At 46.1% G+C, this 23,204-nt stretch overlaps 1 protein-coding gene across 22 annotated transcripts in view; it reads left to right on the top strand.

The window, feature by feature from the left end:
* The window catches only part of PRKAG2 (protein kinase AMP-activated non-catalytic subunit gamma 2), a 299,855-nt gene that overhangs the window by 194,666 nt on the left and 81,985 nt on the right, over nucleotides 1-23,204 (top strand). The window contains exon 4 of one of the 22 annotated variants that reach the window (XM_081533507.1): nucleotides 16,938-16,943. The exons of the other annotated variants lie outside the window; for them this stretch is intronic. Coding sequence (XP_081389633.1) covers nucleotides 16,938-16,943 — 6 coding nt within the window. The remainder of the gene's footprint in view (nucleotides 1-16,937; nucleotides 16,944-23,204) is intronic. 22 annotated transcript variants of the gene reach the window in all.

Here is a 23,204-nt window from a genome sequence, read left to right as displayed (position 1 = left end):
TTGGTTTGTGGCAGCTTTCTTCCAGTCTATGCTTGCATCTTCACTTGCTGTCTTTCCTCGAACTCTGTTTGTGTCCAGATTTTCCTCTTATAAGAACATCATTCATATTGGATTCGGGTCCAACTTGGTGGCTCAGACGGTAAAGAATTCACCTGCATTGCAGGAGACTTGGGTTCGATTCCTGGGTTGAGAAGGTCCCCCGGAGACAGGAATGCCAACTCACTCCAGTATTCTTGCCTGGAGAATCCCATGAACAGAGGAGCCTGGCAGGCTATAGTCCATGGGGTCTCTGGGCTGTAGCCCAAAGAGTCAGACACAACTGAACGACTATACTACCTCAGTATGACTGTTTTATACATAGATAGGTAGATCCTTGGCTGTGCCAGGTCTTAGTTGCGGGATGTGGGATCTAGTTCCCTGACCAGGGATTGAACCCAGGCCACCTGCTTTGGGAGTGTGGAGTCTTAGCCACTGAACCTCCAGGGAAGTCCCTGGATTTTTTTTTTTAAGATTTATTTATTTATTTTTGGCTGTGCTGGGTCTTTGCTGCTGCACGAGGGCCTTCTCTAGTTGCCGTAAGAGGAGGCTGCTCTTCGTTGCGGTGTGTAGGCTTCTCCTTGCGGTGACTTCTCTTGTTGTGGAGTGTGGTCTCTAGAGCGTGAGCTCTGTAGTTGCAGCACGTGGGCTTTAGTTGCCCTGAGGCCTGTGGGGTCTTCCTGGACCAGGGATTGAACCCGTGTCCTCTGCATCAGCAGGCAGGTTCTTAACCGCTGGACCACCAGAGAAGCCCGACTTTTTAAAAACTGTTTATCTATTTGGCTGCCCCGAGTCTTAGCTGCAGCATATAAAATCTAGTTTCCGGACCAGGAATTGAACCCAGCCCCCCGACAGTGGGAGCACAGGGTCTTAGCCACTGGACCACCAGGGAAATCCCAGGACGACCTCTTTATAACCTAATTACCTCTGCAAAGACCCGATTTCCAAACAAGGTGGCGTTCACAGGTATTGGTGGTCAGGACCTCACACAGCTTTTGGGGGGGCACCATCTAACCATAAGAGTTGCTGCCTTTGGGAAGAAAGAAGGTGCGTTTGTCAGGCAGAGAAGCTACCGTGAGTCTTCTCCTTGTTTGACCGATGATTACTTTATTAAATGTAAGCTTAGCAGAGTGTTGTTTTAAGTGCTGAGGGATAAAATGTAAGGTATTGTCTCTGCCCTCTAGGGCTTACGGTCTTACTGAGAACAGAATAACACTCAGATAAAGCAGTTAAATCAAAGCGGAAGGTCGGTTGGGTGGGGATCAGGAGGGAAACAAATAGTCCACGCTGCAGGGGGGTGGGAAGGGGAAAATGCTGGTGTCTGATGAGGGTGAGGAAGGGAGACTTGGGTGACTGTAGGGCTCAAATCAGCAGGAGAGATGGAGGGAGGGCCTTCTGCGAGGACTGTGACTAGCATGGGGTAGGAGCTGGCGGGGGAGCAGGGGGGCGCTGTCTGGGAGGTGCTGGTGATCAGGTGGAGATCGGAGACAGGAAGACCAGGAGGCCCCTTAGCTCTCAGGGCCCAGGAGGAAGGTCATCCGTGAACTTGGGTGTGAATGAGAAGAGATCTTGAGGTTTCTGTTGTCCCGGGCATTTAGCGAAGAGACTTGGTCAAAGAGATACTAGAATAAATGTGTCCAAAAAAAAGGGATCATGAGGTAACTGAAGGTTATCAAAAGCAGAGAGCTGCTACTCCCCTTGGGCTGGAGGGATGCGAGGAGACCCCATCAGGTGGGAGGTGGGACCAGCGTGTCTGCCTGGCAGGAAGGAGCTGGGGCTGCAGAGGAGGATTAGCCACTGGCCTGAGCTGCCGTTGAGGCAGAGGGATAGGAAGCCTGGCATCTCCGTGGCTTCCTGCCCTCCACCATGTGCCCAGCCTGCAGGGAAGCCAGCGGCCTGGAGACCTGACAGGGAGCCGGCAGGGGACCAGGGGGAGGGAGCTGAGAGGGGAGTGACTGCCAGAGAGGCCGGGATGGGTGAAGTCTGTTCAAAGCATCGGCTTCTTCTTCTGGACCCGGGATGACTGACAGGGCAGCCCCATGGGAGAAGAGACACTGGTTTGAAACGGAGGTGGTTGTTTGGGCTTTAGATCCTTTGAAGTGATGATGCAGACGCAGACACGGGGTTTTTCCTCGATTTCAGAAGTTGTGTGCGCGGACCGAGCCCACAGTCTTTCCCACCTTAAATGAGAGAGAATTCAGAGGACGTTCTAAGCCTGCTTTCAGTACCCCTTCCCTGACCCCTGATTTTGAGTAGACAGTGATATTCTTTTTTTTTTTAACCTTTTTTATTTTTTAAACCATGGAAATATGATATTTCACATTTACAGGAAACTTGGTAAATACACAACAAAGTTACATATAGTTTCACAATATAATTGTTTGTTAAGTAGATAAATGAAGATTTTTAGTAGCAGTTTCAATATCAAACTCTCAGAAATTAATAGAATGAATGTACAAAGAAGCAGTAGGGCTTCTGAGGTGGCTTAGATGGCAAAGAATCTGTCTGCAATGCAGGAGGCCTGGGTTGGGTAGATCCCCTGGAGAAGGGAATGGCTACCCACCCCAGTATTCTTGCCTGGGAAATCCCATGGACAGAGGAGCCTAGTGAAAGTTGCTCAGTCATATCTGACTCTTTGCGACCCCATGGACTATACAGTCCATGGAATTCTCCAGGCCAGAATCCTGGAGTGAGTAGCCTTTCCCTTCTCCAGGGGATCTTCCCAACCCAGGAATCAAACTTGGGTCTCCCGCATGCAGGCGGATTCTTTACCAGCTGAGCCACAAGGGAAGCCCAAGAATACTGGAGTGGGTAACCTATCCCTTCTCTAGCGGATCTTCCCGACCCAGGAATCGAACCAGGGTCTCCTGCGTTGCAGGCAGATTCTTTACCAACTGAGCTACAAGGGAAGCCCCATATGTATATTTTACCACATTTAAAAAAAAAATGATCCAGTCAACAGTACAATGTTTATAAAGTTTGAGCTTCAGAAATTCAGAGTGATCACCCAAGATTCCCCACTTGTGTTTTGAAATGATATGTTTCAAATTGGAAGACAGTGTTCCACTGGCTACGAACATTAAACAGGAGCCTTAATCATGTTTAAGTTTTATCACCCAAGGCCTCCAGGGGCTCCTTCAAGCATACTGGTCACAACCCCTGCAGCTGTGTTTGGCCCTGGTTTCTGCTTTCAGCAGCCTTTGGCAGGAGGGCTGGTGATGGATTTGGGTTCATCTAAGTGTTTCTTTATAATTGGATTATGTTGAATGTCCTCATGTGCTAAATTCCTTAAGAACTTGGCTGATTTCATGCATTTGGTTACCTGCAGAATCTTCATAGAGGAATGTGAGTTGCTTAAAGGCTTCTATCAGCCTGAAAGTATTTAGATATAATTTATCTCTGCCTTTTGGGATAAGAAGATGCTTACCGTAAACATCAACCATGAAGATCACTCTTATAAACTTTGTTCCCATGAATTTTATTCTAAAATTAGAAAGGGGATGAGGGCAATGAATTAGTCTTTGTAGAAGTACTCATTTTATCGTTTATTTACTCAGCAAATATTTATTAAGCAACTGTTGGGTGCCAGACACTGGGCTCGGGAAGGCTGATGGGTTGACAAGTGTGTGAGTGGCTCTCATGAGGCAGAGAAGGTGTCGTCTTCATCTATTAGCAGCACTTTATGCCTGGGAGGGGGGTGATAAATAGCTCAGAACTTGCTGAACAAAGGGCTTCCCTGGTAGCTCAGCTGGTAAAGAATCTGCCTGCAATACAGGAGACCTGGGTTCTATCCCTGGGTTGGGAAGATGCCCTGGAGAAGGAAATGGCTACCCACTCCAGTATTCTGGCCTGGAGAATTCCATGGACAGAGGAGCTTGGCAAGCTGCAGTCCGTGGGGTCACAAAGTCAGACACGACTGAGTGACTTTCTCTTTCACTGAACAAAATGAAGGAGCTTTTGTCTATCTGAGGTGGTAGTGTTGTTTAGTCTCTCCGTCATGTCCAACTTGTTGCGACCCCATGGACTGTAGCCCGCCAGGCTCCTCTGTCCCTGGGATTTCCCAGGCAGGAATACTGGAGTGGGCTGCCGGTTCCTTCTCCAGGGGATCTTCTCGGCCCAGGGATCAAACTCATGCCTCCTCCATTGCAGGTGGGTTCTTTACCACTGAGCCACCTGGGAAGCCCAGCTGGGGGAGGGGGTATAGACAGGTAGTTACAATAGAATTTAATAGAAACTGTGCATGGGAGAAAATTCCTAGTCCAGTCTTAGGGAGTGGAAAAGCTAGTCCCGGAGGAAGGAAGTGGAAATTTTTTTCAGCAGCAGAGAGCAACAATCAACTCTGCATCTTAGGATGATCCCCGTGGTTGGGTGTGGAAGTGAGACTGGATGTGGATACAGCAGGAGTTCAGATGAGATGCCGTGTGAAATGATCTGGGCCTGGTGGCAGCTGATGGTGGAAAGAAGGGGAGGGGACTAGTGTTAAAATGTAAAGAGCTATTTAAGAGGTCGGGTTGAAATGGATTTGGTAAGCAGCGATTGACTAGTTGAGGGGACAAAAGAGAAGAATCAAGGATGAATCCAAAGATTTTGCCTTGGGAAACTGGATGGATGGTGGTTGCATTTTCTGGGATAGGAAACAGAGGAGGAGGCAGGCTGTGTGCAGGTGTGTGTGTGTGTGTGTATAAGTGCACACACGTGTGTGTTGGCTGGTGGTGGTACAACAAGGTGCCCAGGGGATAATTAAATGGAGGTGTCCAAAGGGCCAATGGATATGTGAATCTGGAGCTAGAAATTAAGATTTTTGCTTATGTGTTTTTATTTATTTATTTGTTGGCTGTACCACACAGCTTGCAAGATCTCAGTTTCCTGACCAGGGATTGAACCTGGGCCCGACCAGTGAAAGCCCTAAGCACTAGGCAACAAGGGAACTCCCCTGGAAATTAAGATTTTTTCAATCATCAGAATGTAAATAGTAACTTACGCCATGATAGTAGATGAAATAATCCAGAGAGATGTATCATAGATGAAAAGAGAGCCAGAAAAATGTGGGTATTTGAAGGACAAAGGAAAGGTTTCTGAATTACCTGGAAAACAGGCAGAAAACCAGGCAAACGCAGCATCACGGAAGCACAAGGACTGTGTTTCGTGGTGTATCACGCATTTGGAGGGCATGATCAGTGACGTTCCTGGCCATAGGGCATAAGGACTGAGGTCATCTGTAACCTTGGCAGGAGTACTTCCAATGGCAAGGTCAGGAGCAGAAGCCGTGTGATGTGGGTGAACGATTAAGAGCTGAAGATGTGGAGGCCTTAGCGTAGAAAACTCTTTCCAGGATCCTGGCTTCGAAGGGGAGGAGATAGAGCTGCAGCTGGAAGAATGAAGGTGATGGTTTGTTCCCATAAAGGGGAATAGATTTAAACACCAACAAGGATAGAGTTAGTAGGAAGTGAGCAGTTAAAGATAGGAGGGACTTCCCTGGTGGTCCAGTGGTTAAGACTTCCAGTGCAGGAGGTGTGGGTTCAATTCCTGGTCAGAGAACTAAGATGTCATATACCAAAGCATGGACAAAAAAAAAACAGAAGGGGAAAAGCAAGCATGCCATCTGTGCTTGTAAAGGAAACAGGTGAATTTTCTTAGGAGGTGGGAGCACGTGATGGGGGTATTTGTCTTGAGCCAAAGGAAGAATTGGGAATCGCTGGTGGCTCAGTGGTAAAGAACCCACCTTCCAGTGCAGGAGACACAGGTTCGATCCCTGGGTCTGGAAGATCCCCTGGAGGAGGGCATGGCAACCCACTCCAGTGTTCTTGTCTGGGAAATCCCATAGATAGAGAAGCCTGGTGGGCTACAGTCCATGGGGTCGCAAAGAGTCAGACATGACTTAGCAACTAAATCATCCAGCAAAGGAAGAAACGTCTTTGGGGGGTTGAAAATTTGATGTGCAGTTGTTAAAGCGATCAGTGCTTATCCAATTTCCTTTCTACAGCAGTCGTTCCATGCACCCCCTCTTTTCTTCTGTGGAATTTCACTCTTGACTTGTGTCTTGAATCAGAGTCCCTAGAAGCAGAGCCTAAGACAGGGCTCTCAGAAGAAAAGTCTAAGGAGCCGGGAAGGGAAGGAGCAAAGCAAGGGCGTGGCTTCAGATGAGGTTGAGCCTCAACCTTTCAACAGGGGAGCTCTGTGGTGTAAACTGCCCCGGGAGGTGCTCTGCCTCGGGACGAGGAAGCTGGGCTTTTATATATATTTTTTAGTATTTATTTATATTTATTTGGCTGTGCCAGCTCTTAGTTGTGGAACATGGGATCTTAAGTTGCAGCATGTTGGGTCTAGTTCCCTGACCAGGGATTGAACCCAAGCCGTTTGCACTGGGAGTGCAGAGTCTTAGCCACTGGACCACTAGGGAGGTCCCTGGGCTCTTATTATCTTTATATGGAGTAGTTGCCATCACCTCTGGGATGCCCTGGGTGAGGAAAATGCACCTGCCAGCTGGGATGGCGCTTACAGGACACTCCTGTAAGGAGGTTGCAGGTTTGGGCCATTAGCAGCAGCCCCCTGCTGCAGCCCAGAGTCCCAGCCCACCATTGACAAGGACCCCAGGACACCTGCCGCAGCCTGGAGTCTCTGATCCCTCTTCTCCTGCCTGCTCAATTCCTGTGGCCAGCAAGTTTGGATCCTGTGTCAGTTTTCCTACTGCTGCATAACAAACCTCCCCCACACTTAAGACAACAGCCATTGATTTAGCTCACCATCCTGTGGGTCAGCAATTTGAGCCGGGCATTCTTCCGGCCCCAGCGGTGCTTACTCACCCATCTGTGGTCACTTAGCAGGTCACTTGGGGACTGGCTGGACCAGAGTGGCCTCGGCCAGAACAGCTTGTGTCTGTTCCATGCGGTCTTCTCCTGCAGTCGGGTAGACTGGGTGTGCTCTCATGACCGTGATGGGGCTCCCCAAGACAGGGAGGTCCATCCAAGGCTTCTTGAGGCCGGACTCAGAATCGGGGCTCTGTAGCCCCTCCCATCCTGGGGTAGAATCTATGTCCTCTCCCCGTGGGTCTGGGCCTGTGGATTCCTTTGCCGACAGAACACATGAGAAGCGACCATCACACGGTAGGGGGCTTGGACACAGGGTGTGGGCCAGTTTTGAAATCTACCTTCTTTCTTATCCCTTGATTCCCGCAGCTGGGTCTGCAGGTGAACACGTGACTTTCTTGAGTCTAGAGGCTCATGTATCTGTATTTAAAGAGTCTAATTTAGATGCTTTAACTTGCTGAGAGTAACTTCCTGTTAAGCATCCTGCTACAGTTTGTGTTCCTGGAGAAACAGAGACTCTATGGTAGAGATTCCTGTGCAGGATGTTTATCGGGCTGTCCTCTTAGGATAGACACCTGTGGGAGGAAGGAGGGAGGAAGATGGGCAGAGAGAGAAGCTGGTGTGCTGCCATCTCAACACAGTCCTCCCCAGACCTTGGAGAGGACCTCCCACTGACCCCAAGTTGGACCGAAGGAGCCAGGCCTTTACACCCTCATCACCAGTCATTAGATGGCAGCTGTCCTGGAAGAGGCTCGACCCCAGGCAAGGCAGCCCTCTCCAGCCAAGGGCTGTCCTTGCTGATAGTCGAGGGTCACCCGTTGGCAGGTTCCCAGCATCCAGGGGAAAATCCTTCATTGTTGCAAGGGGACCAGAGTAGTAGAGGTGACCTTTGAGCAACACAGATTTGAACTGCACAGGTCCACTTGGATGCAGATTGTTGCCAATAGTAAATCGTGCAGTACTGTCTGACCCAAGGTTGGTTGAATCTTTGGATGCGTGACCACAGATATGGAGGAACCATGTATAGCGAGAGCTGACAGTAAGTTATACTGGGTTTCCCACCACGTGAAGACTCAGCACCCCTAACCCTCAACTGTGCATCACAGCCTCTAGTACATGGACTTAGTCTCTATTTTTCCAGTTTATTTTTATATTTCTTATATAATTTTATTTATTTATGGTTGTGCTGGGTTTTCATTGCTGGGCACAGGCCTTCTTGCTGCAGTGATCATTGTGGTGTGGGCTTCTCACTGCAGCGGTCTCCCCTGTTGCAGAGCACGGGCCCATGGGCTCAACTGTTGCATGGCATGTGGAATCTTCCCGGACCAGGGATCAAGCCCACGTCCCCTGCCCTGGCAGGTGAATTTGTATCCATTGCACCACCAGGGAAGTCCCTGTTTTTCCAATTTATGATACCAAAATTCTGACAGATGAAAATAAGTGCTGTCATATCTCTCCTTATGATATAGTATGTAACTAAACTGAAGAAAAGGGTTCAATATGACTGGTTGAGACTGAATCAAAGAGGTTTCCTTAGGCCCAGAGGGAAAGGGACTAAAGCCCCCAGCTGACAACCATCACCAACATACCAGCAGTGGGAGTGAGCCACCATGGAAGTGGATCGTCCAGCCCCAGCCAGGCCTTCAGATGAGACCGCAGCCCCAGCCTATACCTGCACCAAGACCACCACTGAGCTGCTCTTGGACTCCTGACCCACAGAAACCATCAGACATCACATATCAGTCTGCTAGGGCTGCCATAGCAAAGTATCACAGACTGGGTGACTTAAACTACAGAAATTTATTTCTCCGGTTCTGGAGGCCGGAAGTCCAAGTTCAGGGCAGGTTTGGTTTCTCCTGATGTCTTGCTGCTTGGAGACAGATGACTGCTATCTCACTGGGTCCTCACCTGGCCACTCCTCCATACACACACATCCCTGGTGTCTCTTCCTTCTTACAGAGACCCCAGTCCTATTGGATCAGGGCCCCACCCTTATGACAACATTTGACCTTAATTACTTCTTTGAAAGTCCTATCTCCAAATAAAAGCCCGTTGAGGGTTAGGGGTTCAACATATGAATTTGGGGAGCAGGGGGAAACAATTCATCCCATAACAGATATTAAAATATGATTGTTGTTTTAAGCCACTGAGTTTTTGGGTGATTTGTTACATATCAAAAGATAACTATACTTATTTGGTCATGTATGTGGGAAGGAAACAACCCAGTAGATTCAGAAAAGATAATAAACTCAGGAACTTTGGGTTCTTTTTAAAAACTGGTCATCTCCCCACAAATTACCCTCCAAGGTCCCTTGTTTTTCTAGTATGACTATTTCGAAAGAAATTGCTAACCAGTTTTCAAGATTGCCGTTTGGAATAATTAGCCCCTTTTTAAAAATAGACAGCCCTTTAAACATCTGAAACTATTTCAGATAACTTGACATTAAGGAGTAAGGATTTTCTATGTGCTACTTTGTTTTATATTCCTGTCTGCCATGTAAAATAGCACGTTATAACCTAATAAGGTCTTGACGTTAAGACTGTCTGCCCAGGAATGGGAAACTAACAGTTTCATCATCTGTTACTCACAACGGATTAGATAATTTAAAAATAGTTTGAAAAAATTCACATTGGGTCAAGGAGTAGGAGCTGCAGAGAGACCTGATTCACGATGGGGTTGGTTATCATGAGAGCTGGAGCTCGGACAAGTGCTGCCTGTGTGTTGAAGAGGCAGGCAGAGAACATCTCTTCTCCCAGCTGTCAGGAAAAGGTATCATAACTGGCGTTGTTCCTGGGTTCCTGCACTGTTGGAATCATGACTGGATGAGGGGAAAGAAGGCAGAGCCCGAGTAAGTGAGACGTGCTTGGCTGAGAGCTTGGTGCGTTTCCTGAGCTGTGGCCTGAGTCTGCGGGATCCTCATTCACTCTGTTCCCCCAGGGTAGCTGCAAGGAGAAGGGGATGACAGAGGGTGAGATGGTTGGATGGCATCACCGACTCAATAGACATGAGATTGAGCAAACTGCAGGAGATAGTGAAGGACAAAGAAGCCTAGTGTGCTGCAGTCCATGGGGTCGTAAAGAATCAGACACCACTGAGCAACTGAACAGCTAGGGGAGCTGAGCTCCAAGGAGAAGATGGTGGATCTTTCTACCTCAACACTTATTTTTAATATTTATTTATCTGCGTCGAGTCTTAGTTGCAGCACATGGACACTTCATTGCATCATGTGGGGTCTTTCCTTGTGGGGCACAGACTCTCTAGTTGTGGCAACGAATGGGCTAAGGAGTCACAGTGCTCAGGCTTAGTGGCTCCATGGCCTGTGGGATCCCAGTTCCCCGATCAGGGATCAAACCCATGTCTCCTGCATTGCAAGGCAAATTCTTAACCACTGGACCACGAGGGAAGAACCTCGGCATTTTTTTTCACAGCTTGATAAATGCCCTGCCTGTGTCACCTCCCCAGGGACCCAAGAAGGAACTCATTCCTTCACCATTTATATCCTAAGACCTTACCATGTGCCTGGCACTGAGCACTCAAAGATGGCTGAGATAATTCCTGCTCTTGAGAATCTCGCAGCAAGAAGGAACTCCTGCAGAATCAGGACCCTGAGCTAAAAGCACTGAGGGGCACCTTCCACGTCTTCACTGTTGGGTTGCAACCTAACAGACGGCATATCAGCTTCGAAAGACTCACAAGTCCCACGACCATGCACGCAGCAGTGTTGTGGTCCCAGAGACACAAGTGTGGGGTAGAAAATGCAAATTTCCAATGGTGGATTGTTTGACTGTCTTGGCTGATGGAGCCAACTCTTCTCATGGTTAAATCTGCCATCAAGACAGTGGCCACCTTAGGTTGCAGCCTGGGGGAGCAACCCTGCCTTCAACCTGGCAGAGGCAATGGTTAAAATGTTGGGATGTTCACTGGAGTTTATCACGGGGATCTACAAGAAGTACCTGTACCCAGAGGCAGAGTCCATCACAGTCATCTTTTTCCCTCACGTGGACTGGTACGAGGAACGTCACCTGAATAACAGACTAGACATCTCTGCTGAAGAAAGGGTCTCTCATCACTGATTTCACGAAGCCAGGGGCAGAAGCCAATTGCAGAGGGTAGCTGAGTGGGTGTGAGACAACAGGATGGACGGAGAATGTGGACCGCTTTATCAGGAAGTTCGGCGTGAAGAGGAGTCATGAGTAAGGACTGTGGCTGGAGGGGGCGTCTAGAAGGGCATTTCTTTTAAAAGACGGGTGTGTCTTGAGCATGGACGTACACTGGAGAAAGGAGTTACAAGTTCCTGAATCTTCACGGCTTCTCTCCCCATGCTTCTGTTCTAGAGGAATGTAGGGCTTACCTCACAGGATCGTGACAAAGATCAACGGAGATAATCTGGGTAAAGTGACCCAAAGGCTCCTGAGCTAGCCTTGAATTGAACTGAACTGAACCAAGGAAACTGGGTTCCAAAACCCACATTCTTACTGTCTTATCACTAAGAAGTCTCAGAGTTTGCAGCCTTGTCCACCACACACTGACTCAGCATCTTAGCCCACATCCCTAACTCAGGGGTTGGCACCCTCTGGCCCATGGGCCAAACCTGTGTTTGTCATGAACATTTTATTAGTATGTGACCACAGTTACTCATTTATGCATATTCTCTTGCTGTTGTCATCAACAGCAGAGGTGAGTAATTGCAGTGGAGACTGGGTGGCCTGCAAAATATTTACTTCCTGGCCTTTTTTCAGGAAAAATAAAAGCCAGCTTCTGACTAATCTGTGCCAGAGGTTCCCTTTGCTGCCACTTAGTTTGTTGCTAAGACATCCCATGCAGAATGGCAGAATGAGACTGGTCTCCAGAAAGGCAAGAGACAGGCCGTAGAGCTTTGCCCCCACCAGATGCGTGGGGTATGACCCTCTGGGGAAAGCGGGTGGGTTAGTCACCAGTTCTGCCCACAAGAGGCCTGGAAATTAGAAGGGTCGAAAAGATGACAAACCAGCAAATAGTCCTGTAGAGCTAGGACTGAAGGGTTCAAATTTTCCTGCCTCTTGGAGCACTATAACATGATGCAGTCTGCTTTTGGACTGAACTGGGGATATTTGGAATAATGTGAGCTAAAGATGGAGGGGCCCTTATTCTTCCCCTTAATGTCCTTGAGTTAAGAAATGACCAAATTGGACACAAGCAGCACAGCTGAGCATCATAAACTTTTCTTTCTTATGATTTCATGTTTTGGCAGCACATGGGAGCTTAGTTCTCTGACCAGACATCAAACCCACACCCCCTGCCTTGGAAGCAGAGTCTCAACCATTGGCCTGCCAGGGAAATCCCGAGCATCATAAACTTCTCATTGGCCACCCTGGCAGTGGTTTTCAGAGGAGTGCGTTGGTCAGGCTTGCCTTTTTTTTTTTTTTTAGGCTTGCGTTTTAATAGAAGGATGACTCCAGTGATGAGCTGGAGGTTGGATTTCATGGGAGAAAGACAAAACAAGCTGACCCGTCAAGAAAGTCCTACAAGAGTTCAGTGAGAGATGGCAAAGCACTGAATTAAGGCCACAGGAGTGGAGATTTGGAGGAAGGGATTAATTATATAAGAATCTAAGAGATACGTGGCATGTGGAAGGAGGGGTCTAGGGTGACTCTCCAGGTTTTGGCATGAAAGGATGGATGGCTATGTCATCAAGTTAGGAAGGGGACATAGATCTGGGGATGAAGGACAAGTTCCCCCTGGATCACTCTCTCTTTGATTCTTTTGGAACATCAAATAGAGTAGTCAGGGGCCTGGATATAGAGTCTGGGGTGGAGAAGGAGAGGTTAGAAAAATGATCCTCTTTGTTCACTTTATTCACCATTTATTAAGTCAAAGGACTCAAGACTCTGAACACCTTTACCTGTGTAACTGCTGGTGCCGGGAAGAAAACATAGTTTCATCCGATAAGGGACACTTCACCAACACAGTTGTACAAAAATGCATTTTAAGGGCTGAGCATTCAATGGTGGAAAAATTACGGTACCCTATCATGCATTCTCGACGGGCTTGTCTTGATTTGCATTTAGATGGGAATTCTTTTAGCTCAGAACCAAGACTGCCCCTAACTCACAGTATTTAGAAAAGCATTAACTTTAGCTGGTAAAGTACCATTGGTACAACAGTAACACAAACCATAACACCAGTATTAATAGTGTGCCTTTAATAACTCAGTAGAAATTGGCTGCTGGAATGGTGGAAAGGTTTAGCACAAGCCTTCCTTGGCATCTCTCTGAGAATGGAGTGCCTGCCCAGTTAATGAATGATGCCCAAATTCTGCAGCAAGGCTGGAGTAAACCTGTTTCAAGGGGGTGTGTGTTGTAACATTTTTTCCACTTTTTTGCTTTTTTTTTTTTGGCCGCTCCACTTGCATGGTGTGTGGGATCTTAGCTTCCCAACAAGGGATCGAACCCAAACCCCCTGCAGTGGAAGCACACAGTCTTAAACACTGGACCGTCAGGGAAGTCCCTCCACTGTTTTCCATGAGGCTTAGCATGGAACTCTAAACCAGTGTTGTTTTGAGTCTGGAGTAAGAATAATACCTGCTCATCCTGAGCATGATGAAATCAGAGGATATTTTATTCAGAAAAAGGGAAACTGAAGCAAGAAGTTCAATAAAAAGCCCTCTGATAAAGAACAGAGGGTAAGTTTGAATACGATTTCTACATCTGGTCCAATGCTTTCCTCTCCACACAGTGTCTCAAAAGCAAGTTAAAAGTCCATTGCTCGTGATGTTTTCATTCGCAAATTGGTAAGACTATTCAGTGATCTTGTTTTGGCCTGATTAAGCCATTCCATGTACTATCTTTGCTTTTAATTTTAAAAATTAGATGCATCTGGAGAATTATTCTCTCTTAAAATACCATTCCTCTAAGAAGAAGCGTTCTGGAAATTGTTGCATAGCAAGATAAATGTACTTGACACTACAAACCGTGAACTTAAAAATGGTTAAGATAAAGTTTATGTGTATTTTACCACAATTAGGATAATTTTGTATAAAATCATTCCTCTAATGATATGAAGAGAAGCATAAAGAAGAGAACAAAAACTTCCTGTAGTCCTACCACTTTGAGACAGTTAAATGGTGGCATAGCAGTCTTTGCTTGGCTTGTGTTGTTTCTTTATACATAGATATAAAAATAGACTTAGCTTTTCACTTAATATTATATTAATATTAATTAATATTATAGTCAGGCCCCTGTCTTTGGTTTCCATAGTTTGATTGTTAGGATAATGACATTTTTAAAAGCCTCCTGCTTGTTAAAATTGGTGGTTACACAACATTTGTTGTTGTTGTTTTCCAGTTGCTAAGTCACATCTGACTCTTTGCAACCCCGTGGACTGCAGCTCGCCAGGCTTCCCTGTCCTTCACTGTCTCCCAGAGTTTGCTCAAATTCATATCCATTGAGTCAGTGATGCCATCCAACCATCTCATCCTCTGTTGTCCCCTTCTCCTCCTGCCTTCAATCTTTCCCAGCATCAAGTTCTTTTCCAATGAGTCAGTTATTCGCATCAGGTGGCCCAAGTATTGGAGCTTCGGCTTCAGCATCAGTCCTTCCAGTGAATATTCAGGGTTGATTTCCTTTGGGATTGACTTGTTTGATCTCCTTAATGTCCAAGGGACTCTCAGGAGTCTTCTCCAGAACCACAATTTGAAAGTATCAATTCTGCAGCACTCAGCCTTCTCTACGGTCCAGCTCTCACATCCGTACATGACTACTGGTACACACCATTAGCACACTTTATACTATTTTAATTATGAAGCACACTGCTGGGTCTAGTACGGTAAACAGCAAATGTCACAGGTAGCATGGAGCACGTGTGTAACACACCAAAGCCCTCAGACAGAGACCAGATTGATATTTGTATACAAAATAATGCAATTTCAATAGTTATTAGTGATCAGATTTTTTTAAGACACTGAATGTATGCATGCTCAGTCACTCAGTCGTGTCTGACTCTCTTGCGACCCCATGGACTGTAGCCCTCCAGGCTCCTGTGTCCCTGGGATTTCCCAGGTGAGAATACTGGAGAGGGTTGGAATCTTCCTGACCCAGGGATCGAACACGGGTCTCTTGCATCTCCTGTGTTGGCAGGCAGATTCTTTACCACTGTGCCACCTGGGAAGCCCAAGACACTGAAGATGTATATAGAATACTTCAGTGCTTGGAGGTCAGAAGGCTTTCGAGCTGTTTGCCTGCCTGAGACTCAGCGGCTAGTTTGAGGGTCAGATGAGCAGGGGGATGAAAGGAACACATTTTACCTTAAGATCTGTCCTCATTCCATGTTCCTGAGTCTGGCCTGCCACGTTTATTATGTCCAGCAATGAAGACTGGTTTTGGGGATCCCCAAATACCAGTTCATGTGTTTGTTACCCACACTTCATGGCCCTAGAATTGGGTCATAATATCAATATGGTTTATCTTTTCAGGATGTAAGAATGAATTGCAGAGATAATTTCTCACTGGTTATGTTTAACGTGGTAGAACATAGCTGGTCACAAAATATCTACTTAATTCTTTCAGGATTTTTCCTAGGAGGCCTCTCCATGAGGCTGTGTGTAGCACTCCGTGCTGAAATAATCAAGGAAATGGTCTTCAAACTAGAGACCTGGTCTTAGGGGTTCAAGACCTTGTGCTGGGGGAAGGATGGGGGGAAGGGATGGTTAGGGAGTTTGAGATGGACAGGTACACACTGCTATATTTAAAATGAATAGCCAACAAGGACCTGCTGTATAGCATAGGGAACTCTGCTCAATGTTAAGTGGCGGCCTGAATGGAAAGGGAGTTTGGGGGAGAATGGATACGTATGTTTGTATAGCTGAGTCCCTTTGCTCTGCGCCTGAAACTATGACAACATTGTTAATCGGCTGTACCCCAATCCAAAAGAAAAAGCTTTTTAAAAGACCCTATACTCTTGCGCAGTCAGGACATGGTTCCACAGATGGGACTGTGTTTTCACTCTGCCTGTCCACTTGTTCACCTTACAAATGGGCGATTAAAGAAAATGTCTGTTTCCCACTTGGCCTAACCCTTAGATCTGCAGACGTGGTCAGTGACCGTGCAGGGACCCCTGTGTTAAGGTATCTGAGTGACGTGAGAGGAAAGCCTTAAAGTCAGCACAAATCCTCGTCCCCTGCCTTTTTATAAGGTGGTAAAAGCAAATATAAAGGCTTTTAGAGGCAGTAGCCGCAGGACTTAGCCTGTAGTCAGCATTTAGCTTATTGGCCTGACTTAAATGGAAGGGTGTACACACCACAGCCTCCCCTGAACAAAGCAAAGCCAGTTTAAATTTATTTTTCTGAGAAACAGAGGGAGGAGGCAGCAAGAGCAGTAGAGCAGGGACTATCCTGCCTGGACAAAACAGACACAAATAATGAAAGAAGGTCTATTCAGAACAAAATTAGAGAGAAAGAGCCTGCTTTAAATAAACCACCGAGACCAGCACGAGAAGCTCAACTTGTGCTGATATTTATAAATATATTCGGTTGAGCTCATAGAATCAGGTCAGATTTTATTTCCATTCAAACAGCACTGGAGGGACTTCCCTGGTGGTCCAGTGGCTAAAGAATCCACCGTTCCAACCGCCATAATGACTGAGCCTGGGCACCAAGACTACAGAGTCCTTGTATCACAACAAAAGATCCTGCGTGATGCAACAAAGATCTCTTGTGCCATAATTAAGATCCGAGGCAGCCAAATAAATAAATATTTTTTAAAAAAACAGCACTGTAACAGGTTGGCTTGGACCCAGGTTGCTTGCTGGGTCACCAAGTCCCTTCACTACTTGAGTCAAAAGTCAAGCAGAGCCTTCATCCAGGTCATTGTGGAACCAGGATTCTTTAACCGTCCAACCTATCTCGTTCTCTACCCCTCCAGTCTTGTTGAATTAAATTCTGGATTGACTTAGAAGATCTGCAGCACCCATGAGGAGATTCTGTGTCTTATTTCCATCTCGGTCCTTTAATACAGAAGGGCAGCAGTCTAAATAATATAAACCAGCACCTTATTCGTCTACACCAGAAAAGACATTGATGGAATGATCATAGCAATGTTCTAGATGTTTAGTGATGCTAGCTGTAGGTTAGTTAAAAAACATCTTTCTCAGGGAATTCCCTGGCGGTCCAGTGGACTCCGCATTGTCACTGCCCAGGTTTGATCCTTGACTGGGAAACTAAAATCCCACAAGCTGCATGGTATGGCCAAAAATATTTTTAAATAAAAATAAATTTAAAAAAAATTTTTTTAAAAACATTTTATCACATGTTTCTCGTTGACGCTCTCCAAGACATTGGCATCCCTTTACTCAGATCCTTATAAATGGGTCTGGTCCTTCAAAGATTTCTGCTCAGCTAAATATAGTGTTGGCCTAAGGATACTTGCATAAAAAATAAACTTTTTCTCATTGACATGTATTAATAGCATATTTTGAGTTGTCTTCTGTTTTAATTTTTTAAGTCTTTTTTTAAATATTGATATATTTGGCTGTACCAGGCCTTAGCTGGGGCCTGCATGCTCTTTTAACTGCAGCATGTGGGATCTAGTTCCCTGACCAGGGGTTGAACCCGGGGCCCCCTGCATTGGGACCACAGAGTCTTAGCCACCAGACCACCAGAGAAGTCCCTGTCCTCTGTTTAAAACTGCTAGTTAGTTCCAGTTTTTCTTGATTCGTCAGACAACACATCATTTCTGTTTCTCTGTGGTCGTGATAAACAATGATGTACTTATCATTTTTTAAACTTAACCACAAAAATTAAGCACAATATAGTACTCCCAAGATTATAGGTTTAGCCTGAGTTTTCAGTCATTATAGTTTATTCACTGAAAAAAAAAAAATCCCAGGGTTTAAAAAGCACCTAATCATTGGCAGGTTGCTGTTAACCAGATTTATAAAGTTGGGTTTGTCTGTTGGACCATATCACAGAGAACTGGCAGGCTGTATTTTCATCAAATGTGGGTAATATGTTGAGATGGTCTGATGTGAAGTGTAGGTTGTATGGGGATGTGGTAGTCGTTTCTCAAGTTCTTGTTAAATGCTGATGTCGGTGCCTTACGTGTAGTTAACACGCATATTCCTTGCAGCCCTCTGAGGTAGGTACAGTTATGAGTCCCATTTTATAGATGGGGACACGGAGGAACTGGTGGCTGCATGGTCCTGGGACCCACGCAGTGACACAGGAAAGAGTGTTAGTCGCTCAGTCGTGTCCAACTTTTTGCGATCCCATAAACAGAAGCCTGCCAGGCTCCTCTGTCCATGGAATTCTCCAGGCAAGAATACTGGAGTGGGTTGCCATTTCCTTCTCCAGGGGATCTCCCCCACCCAGGGGTCGAACCCAGGTCTCCTGCACTGCAGGCCGATTCTCGACCGTCTGATCCTCTGGGGACACGGACCCATTGCTCAGAAGGGCCCACTCCTGGTGCAGTGCTGGTGGGTCATCTTGAAATGCTCGATTCTGGTTTTGCCCTGGGCCTGGCAAACAGTGCAGCCAGTGCTGGAGTTTAAACCACGTTCACGTGTGAGAGCCAGGCTTAGGCTCCAGTGTCCGCTCCGGAATGCACCCTCCTGGCTCGGGCTAGCACGCCTCTTGGGGGACGTTGTGTCCAGCAGAGGCTGTCTGGGTGTCTTCTCCACTCTGCACCCCAGCAGTTCTCCACGGAGGACGTGAAGGCACAGCCACGGGAGTGAGGGCTTCCAGACGGCGAACGCCTCCCGGGAGGAATCAGCGGGTTGTCTTATTCTCACGGGGCTGATTCCTTCCCGTGGCAAGTCAAGGGTGCCCCAAGATGGGGCCTCTGACTCCTCCGGTTTTGAGCCCTTGACAAGCATAAAACTACGGCTGTTCTTTTCTAAAGAAAGCCCAAGGACATAGCACATAAGGGGAAAAATAAAATATCATGACCTGTTCATGTATTTCCTGAGTAATGCCCACAATGTGGGTGACTCTCCATTTCCTTTTCAAGAGTGGCTCCCCAGCAATAACGCAGCCCGAGCGTCTCTGACCTCCCCCGCCCCCACCGCCACCACTGACTTTTCTCAGTTCTCTGTCTCTGACACGATCACAGTCATCAGACCAAGGACAGGGAGTTTGGGGGAGAAACAATAGGCACAGCAAGCGGCCCCTTCACGCTACAGATGCGGGGAGTGAGTTCCTCTTGGTTCATCTGTAGATCGTCCTTCTGCATGAAAACCTAAGGTGCTGCGTGTGTCCTCGTGTTATCAGTGTCAGTCACGGTTGAACCATCCTTTCCTCTGCCCTCTCCCAAGCCCGTGTCACCGTGGCTGCAAAGAGCCTTTCCCAGCACCCAGAAAGCAGGAGCTTTGACCAATCAAGTTTAGGGAGGGAAGAACAGGGCAGAAAGCTTCTGAGCTGCTGGGGATAATGAAGCTTTTTTTTTCTTTTAATCTTGTAAATTACTGTTTAAAACAATAAATAGAAAAACTTTGAACAGTATTTAGGACCACTGAAGGAGAGCCGTGCTAATCAAAACTTAATTTTCAACTTGCATGCTTTTTTATATATATAATTTTTATTGGAGTACAGTTGCTTTACAATGTTGTGTTAGTTTTTGCTGAACAGTGTAGTGAATCAGTTATAGGTATACATATATCCCCTCTTTTTTAGGTTTCCTTCTCATTCAGGTCACCACAGGGCATTGAGTAGAGTTCCCTGTGCTATACGGTAGGTTCTCATTAGTCGCCTATTTTATATACAGTATCAATAGTGTATATATGTCAACTCCAATCTCCCAGTTCATTCCATCACCCCCTTTCCCCTCATGGTGTCCATACTTTATTCTCTATGTCTGTGTCTCTATTTCTGCTTTGCAGAAATCGGTGCCATTTTTCTAGAGTTGTAAACTGAACAGTATACTAAGACTAAGCCACTAAACCACCCAGGCACAAAAGAGGTGTTGGCCAAGGCTTTGATAAAGAAGCTTGTGAACTCCCTGAAGCTTTCGAATGAAATTTATAGTCATGATGCTCATCTTTTGTGATCCACTCCACTTTCCTTTACTGGCTTTCTTTGACTCCCATAAAGCCTTCATGGTGGTATTTAAAGGCTGCTTCTGATGAATCCTCCTAGTTTTAATTGTCACCCTTCTTGAAAAACTTACCTTCAATGAAACAGAGGGCTTGGGGACTTTGGCTGGAAGACTCGGGGACCTCTGAGAGCAAGGGTGTGAATTTGTTTGACATTCATACAGACATCCCAGATTGTCACCCTCATGAGAAGATAGGTCTGCTTTCTGAATGCCTGCCCAGGAGTACAGGATCTGAAAACAGAAATTAAGTAAAAGCCTATACACAGACTGGTAAGGTCCCCCCAAGCCCCTGACCTAGCTCTTGAGAGCATCCGTATCAGATACGAGAGCATCCATATTAGATATGAATCCAAGCAAAACCAGAAATTAAGTAAAAGCCTATACACAGACTGGTGAGGTCCCCCCAAGCCCCCGACCTAGCTCTTGAGAGCATCCGTATTAGATACGAGAGCATCCATATTAGATATGAATCCAAGCAAAACCAGACCTGGAGGAAGCTCTCAGATGTGAAAGACAGAGATAAAAGGCAAACAGAATAAAAGGAACTTGGAGAAAACAATTAAAGGGAGGAAAAGGTACTTCAGCCATGAAACAAGATCAGGATGCTATAAAAAAGGGGGGGTTGTATTCCATGATCAATAGTCCTAGGAAAATAAAAATATGCAAATAGACATGTATGGATATTTATATGGGCTTCCTTGGTGGCTCAGACGGTAAAGAATCTGCCTACAGTGCAGGGGACCTGGCTTTGATACCTGCACTGGAAGATAAAATGAGCACATCTCCCAGAAAGTAGACAAAAGGCAGACATTAAAAATTATTTTATAAAAAAGAAAATGAGAGCATCTGTCCAGGAGGTTCAACCTCTAAACACTAGCCCAGGGAGGAAGAACCAAGGAGACAGAAAGAGAATCAGAAGAGAAAAAGGTCCTCGCCCATGAGGAAAGAGCCCTACTTTCCAGACTAATGCCCAATACAAAAAGAAAGGAAAAAAGAGGGAAAAGAAAGAAAACCTACACCAGGACACAGCGTCATGAAATTTCAGAAATGACAAGGACAAAGACAAGATAAATCTTCCAGAGAGGAGGTGCAAACAAAGTTTCAGTTCAGTTCAGTCGCTCAGTCATGTCCAACTGTTTGCCACCCCATGGACTGCAGCATGCCAAGCTTCCCTGTCCATCACCAACTCCTGGAGCTCACTCAAACTCTTGTCCATCGAGTCGGTGATGCCATCCAACCATCTCATCCTCTGTTGTCTTCCTGTCTCTTCCCACCTTCAATCTTCCCCAGCATCAGGGTCTTTCCCAATGAGTCAGTTCTTCACATCAGGTGGCCAAAGTGTTGGGAGTTTCAGCTTCGGCATCAGTCCTTCCAATGAGAAGGCAAACAAAGTTTAGTTTAAAAAAACCAGAATCATGACTCAGAATGGTGTTAGACTTTAGAACAGCAGAAGCTAGCAGGCAATGGGGTGGTACTTTCAAAATGGAGGGGAAATGATTGCAAATTTCGTAATTTGGCAGGGATCCAACTGAAAGCCATTATCAGACATATAGGTTCCCCTAGAATTACCTCCCCATGTAGCTTTCCTCAGAAAGATACTGGAGCATCTGGTCCCTCATATGTGCATGCATGTGCAGTTGCTCAGTAGTGTCTGACTCTTTGCAACCCCCTGGACTGTAGCCCACCAGGCTCCTCTGTCCATGGCATTAACCAAGCAAGAATACCGGAGTGGGTAGCCATTTCCTACTCCAGGGGATTTATCATCCTTATCGGGCATAAATTAAGACCCAGATATCAGGAAAGATGCCCAGGCTGATGAGGAAGGGAGGTAGCTATGGGACCACCACATGGAGATTTTGACAGGGACCTGGAGAGCCTGGGAAGAGGCCTCCAAGAAAAGAACAAAACCCACAGATCACCTAAATGTGTCTGATCACACTAGTAGCCTGAGGTTACGGAGCCTGGTCAATCGGTGGGTGAGAGTAGCTAAATTATGCATGTTCTGTTAATTATCCAGAACCCTTTTTATAAGGAACATTTTAAAACTGAATGTGATTCAAACTATAGCAGTCAACACTAAAATAGCTAAAAATGCTTTGCAGTTTAAATATACATATATGTTGAAAAGCTGGAGAAGAAACTGGCAACCCACTCCAGTATTCTTGCCTGGAGAATCCCATGGACAGAGGAGCCTGGCGGGTTACAATCCATGGGGTCGAAAAGAGTCAGACACAACTGAGCAACTAACACACACACACACGTTGAAAATCATTTAGGCAAAAACTGATCATTTTTTTTACAAGCAAATTTCATGGTAATTTCTAACATAAAAAAAAATGATGGGGACTTCCCTGGTGGTCTAGCAGTTAAAGAACCTGCCTAGCAATGCAGGGGACATGGGTTTGATCCCTAGTCGGGGAACTAAGATCCCATATGCTTTGGAGCAGCCAAGCCGGTACTCCATGAGTACGCTATGAGCCCGTGTGCTCTGGAGCGCGCGTGTCACAGGTAGAGAGTCTGTGCACCACGAAAGAGCCCGAATGAGGCAGCGAAGTTCCCACGTGCCCACAGCTAAGCTCCAACACGCCAAATAAATAAGCAAATTAATATTTTTTGAAAAAGGAATTTAAAAAACGATGAATGACATGACTGGGATAAAGAGAACAGGACTTCTTGGTTTACAAAAGGGAATATAAATTTGGAGGCTCTTTTTGGCTTTTTAAATTGAGATATAGTTGATTTACTATATTAGTTTCAGGTGTACAACGTAGTAATTCAGTATTTTTCAGTTTATACTCCATTAAATGATATTACGAGATAATGGCTGTGATTCCCTCTGCTATACAATAAAGAATCCACCTGCAATGTAGGAAACTCGGGTTCAGCCCTGAGTCAGGCAGATCCCCTGGAGGAGAAAATGGCAACCCACTCCAGTATTCTTGCCTGAGAAATCCCCTGGACTGGGGAGACTGGCAGGCTGCAGTCCATGGGGTCACAAAGAATCGGACACGACTTAGCCACTGAACAACATACAATACATACTTGCTGTGTATTCATTTTATGCATAGTAGTTTGTATCTCTTAATCTCATACCCCTGACCTGCCCTCTCCCCACTGGTAATCACTGCTTTGTTTGCTGAATCTGTGAATTTGTTTCTGTTTTGCTATATACATTCATTTGTATTATTTTTAAATTCCATAAAGAAGTGCTATCATACAATATTTGTTTTTCTCTGAGTTATTTCACTAAGCAATAATACTCTCTAGGTCCATTCATGTTGCTGCAAATGGCAGAATTTC

Source organism: Giraffa tippelskirchi, chromosome 10 (assembly GCF_054371585.1).
Source record: "Giraffa tippelskirchi isolate mGirTip1 chromosome 10, T2T-mGirTip1v1.2.pri, whole genome shotgun sequence".
Classification (NCBI taxonomy): Eukaryota; Metazoa; Chordata; class Mammalia; order Artiodactyla; family Giraffidae; genus Giraffa; species Giraffa tippelskirchi.
The sequence above is the reverse complement of the archived record's forward strand: the minus strand, read 5'-3'. Positions and strand labels throughout refer to the sequence as shown.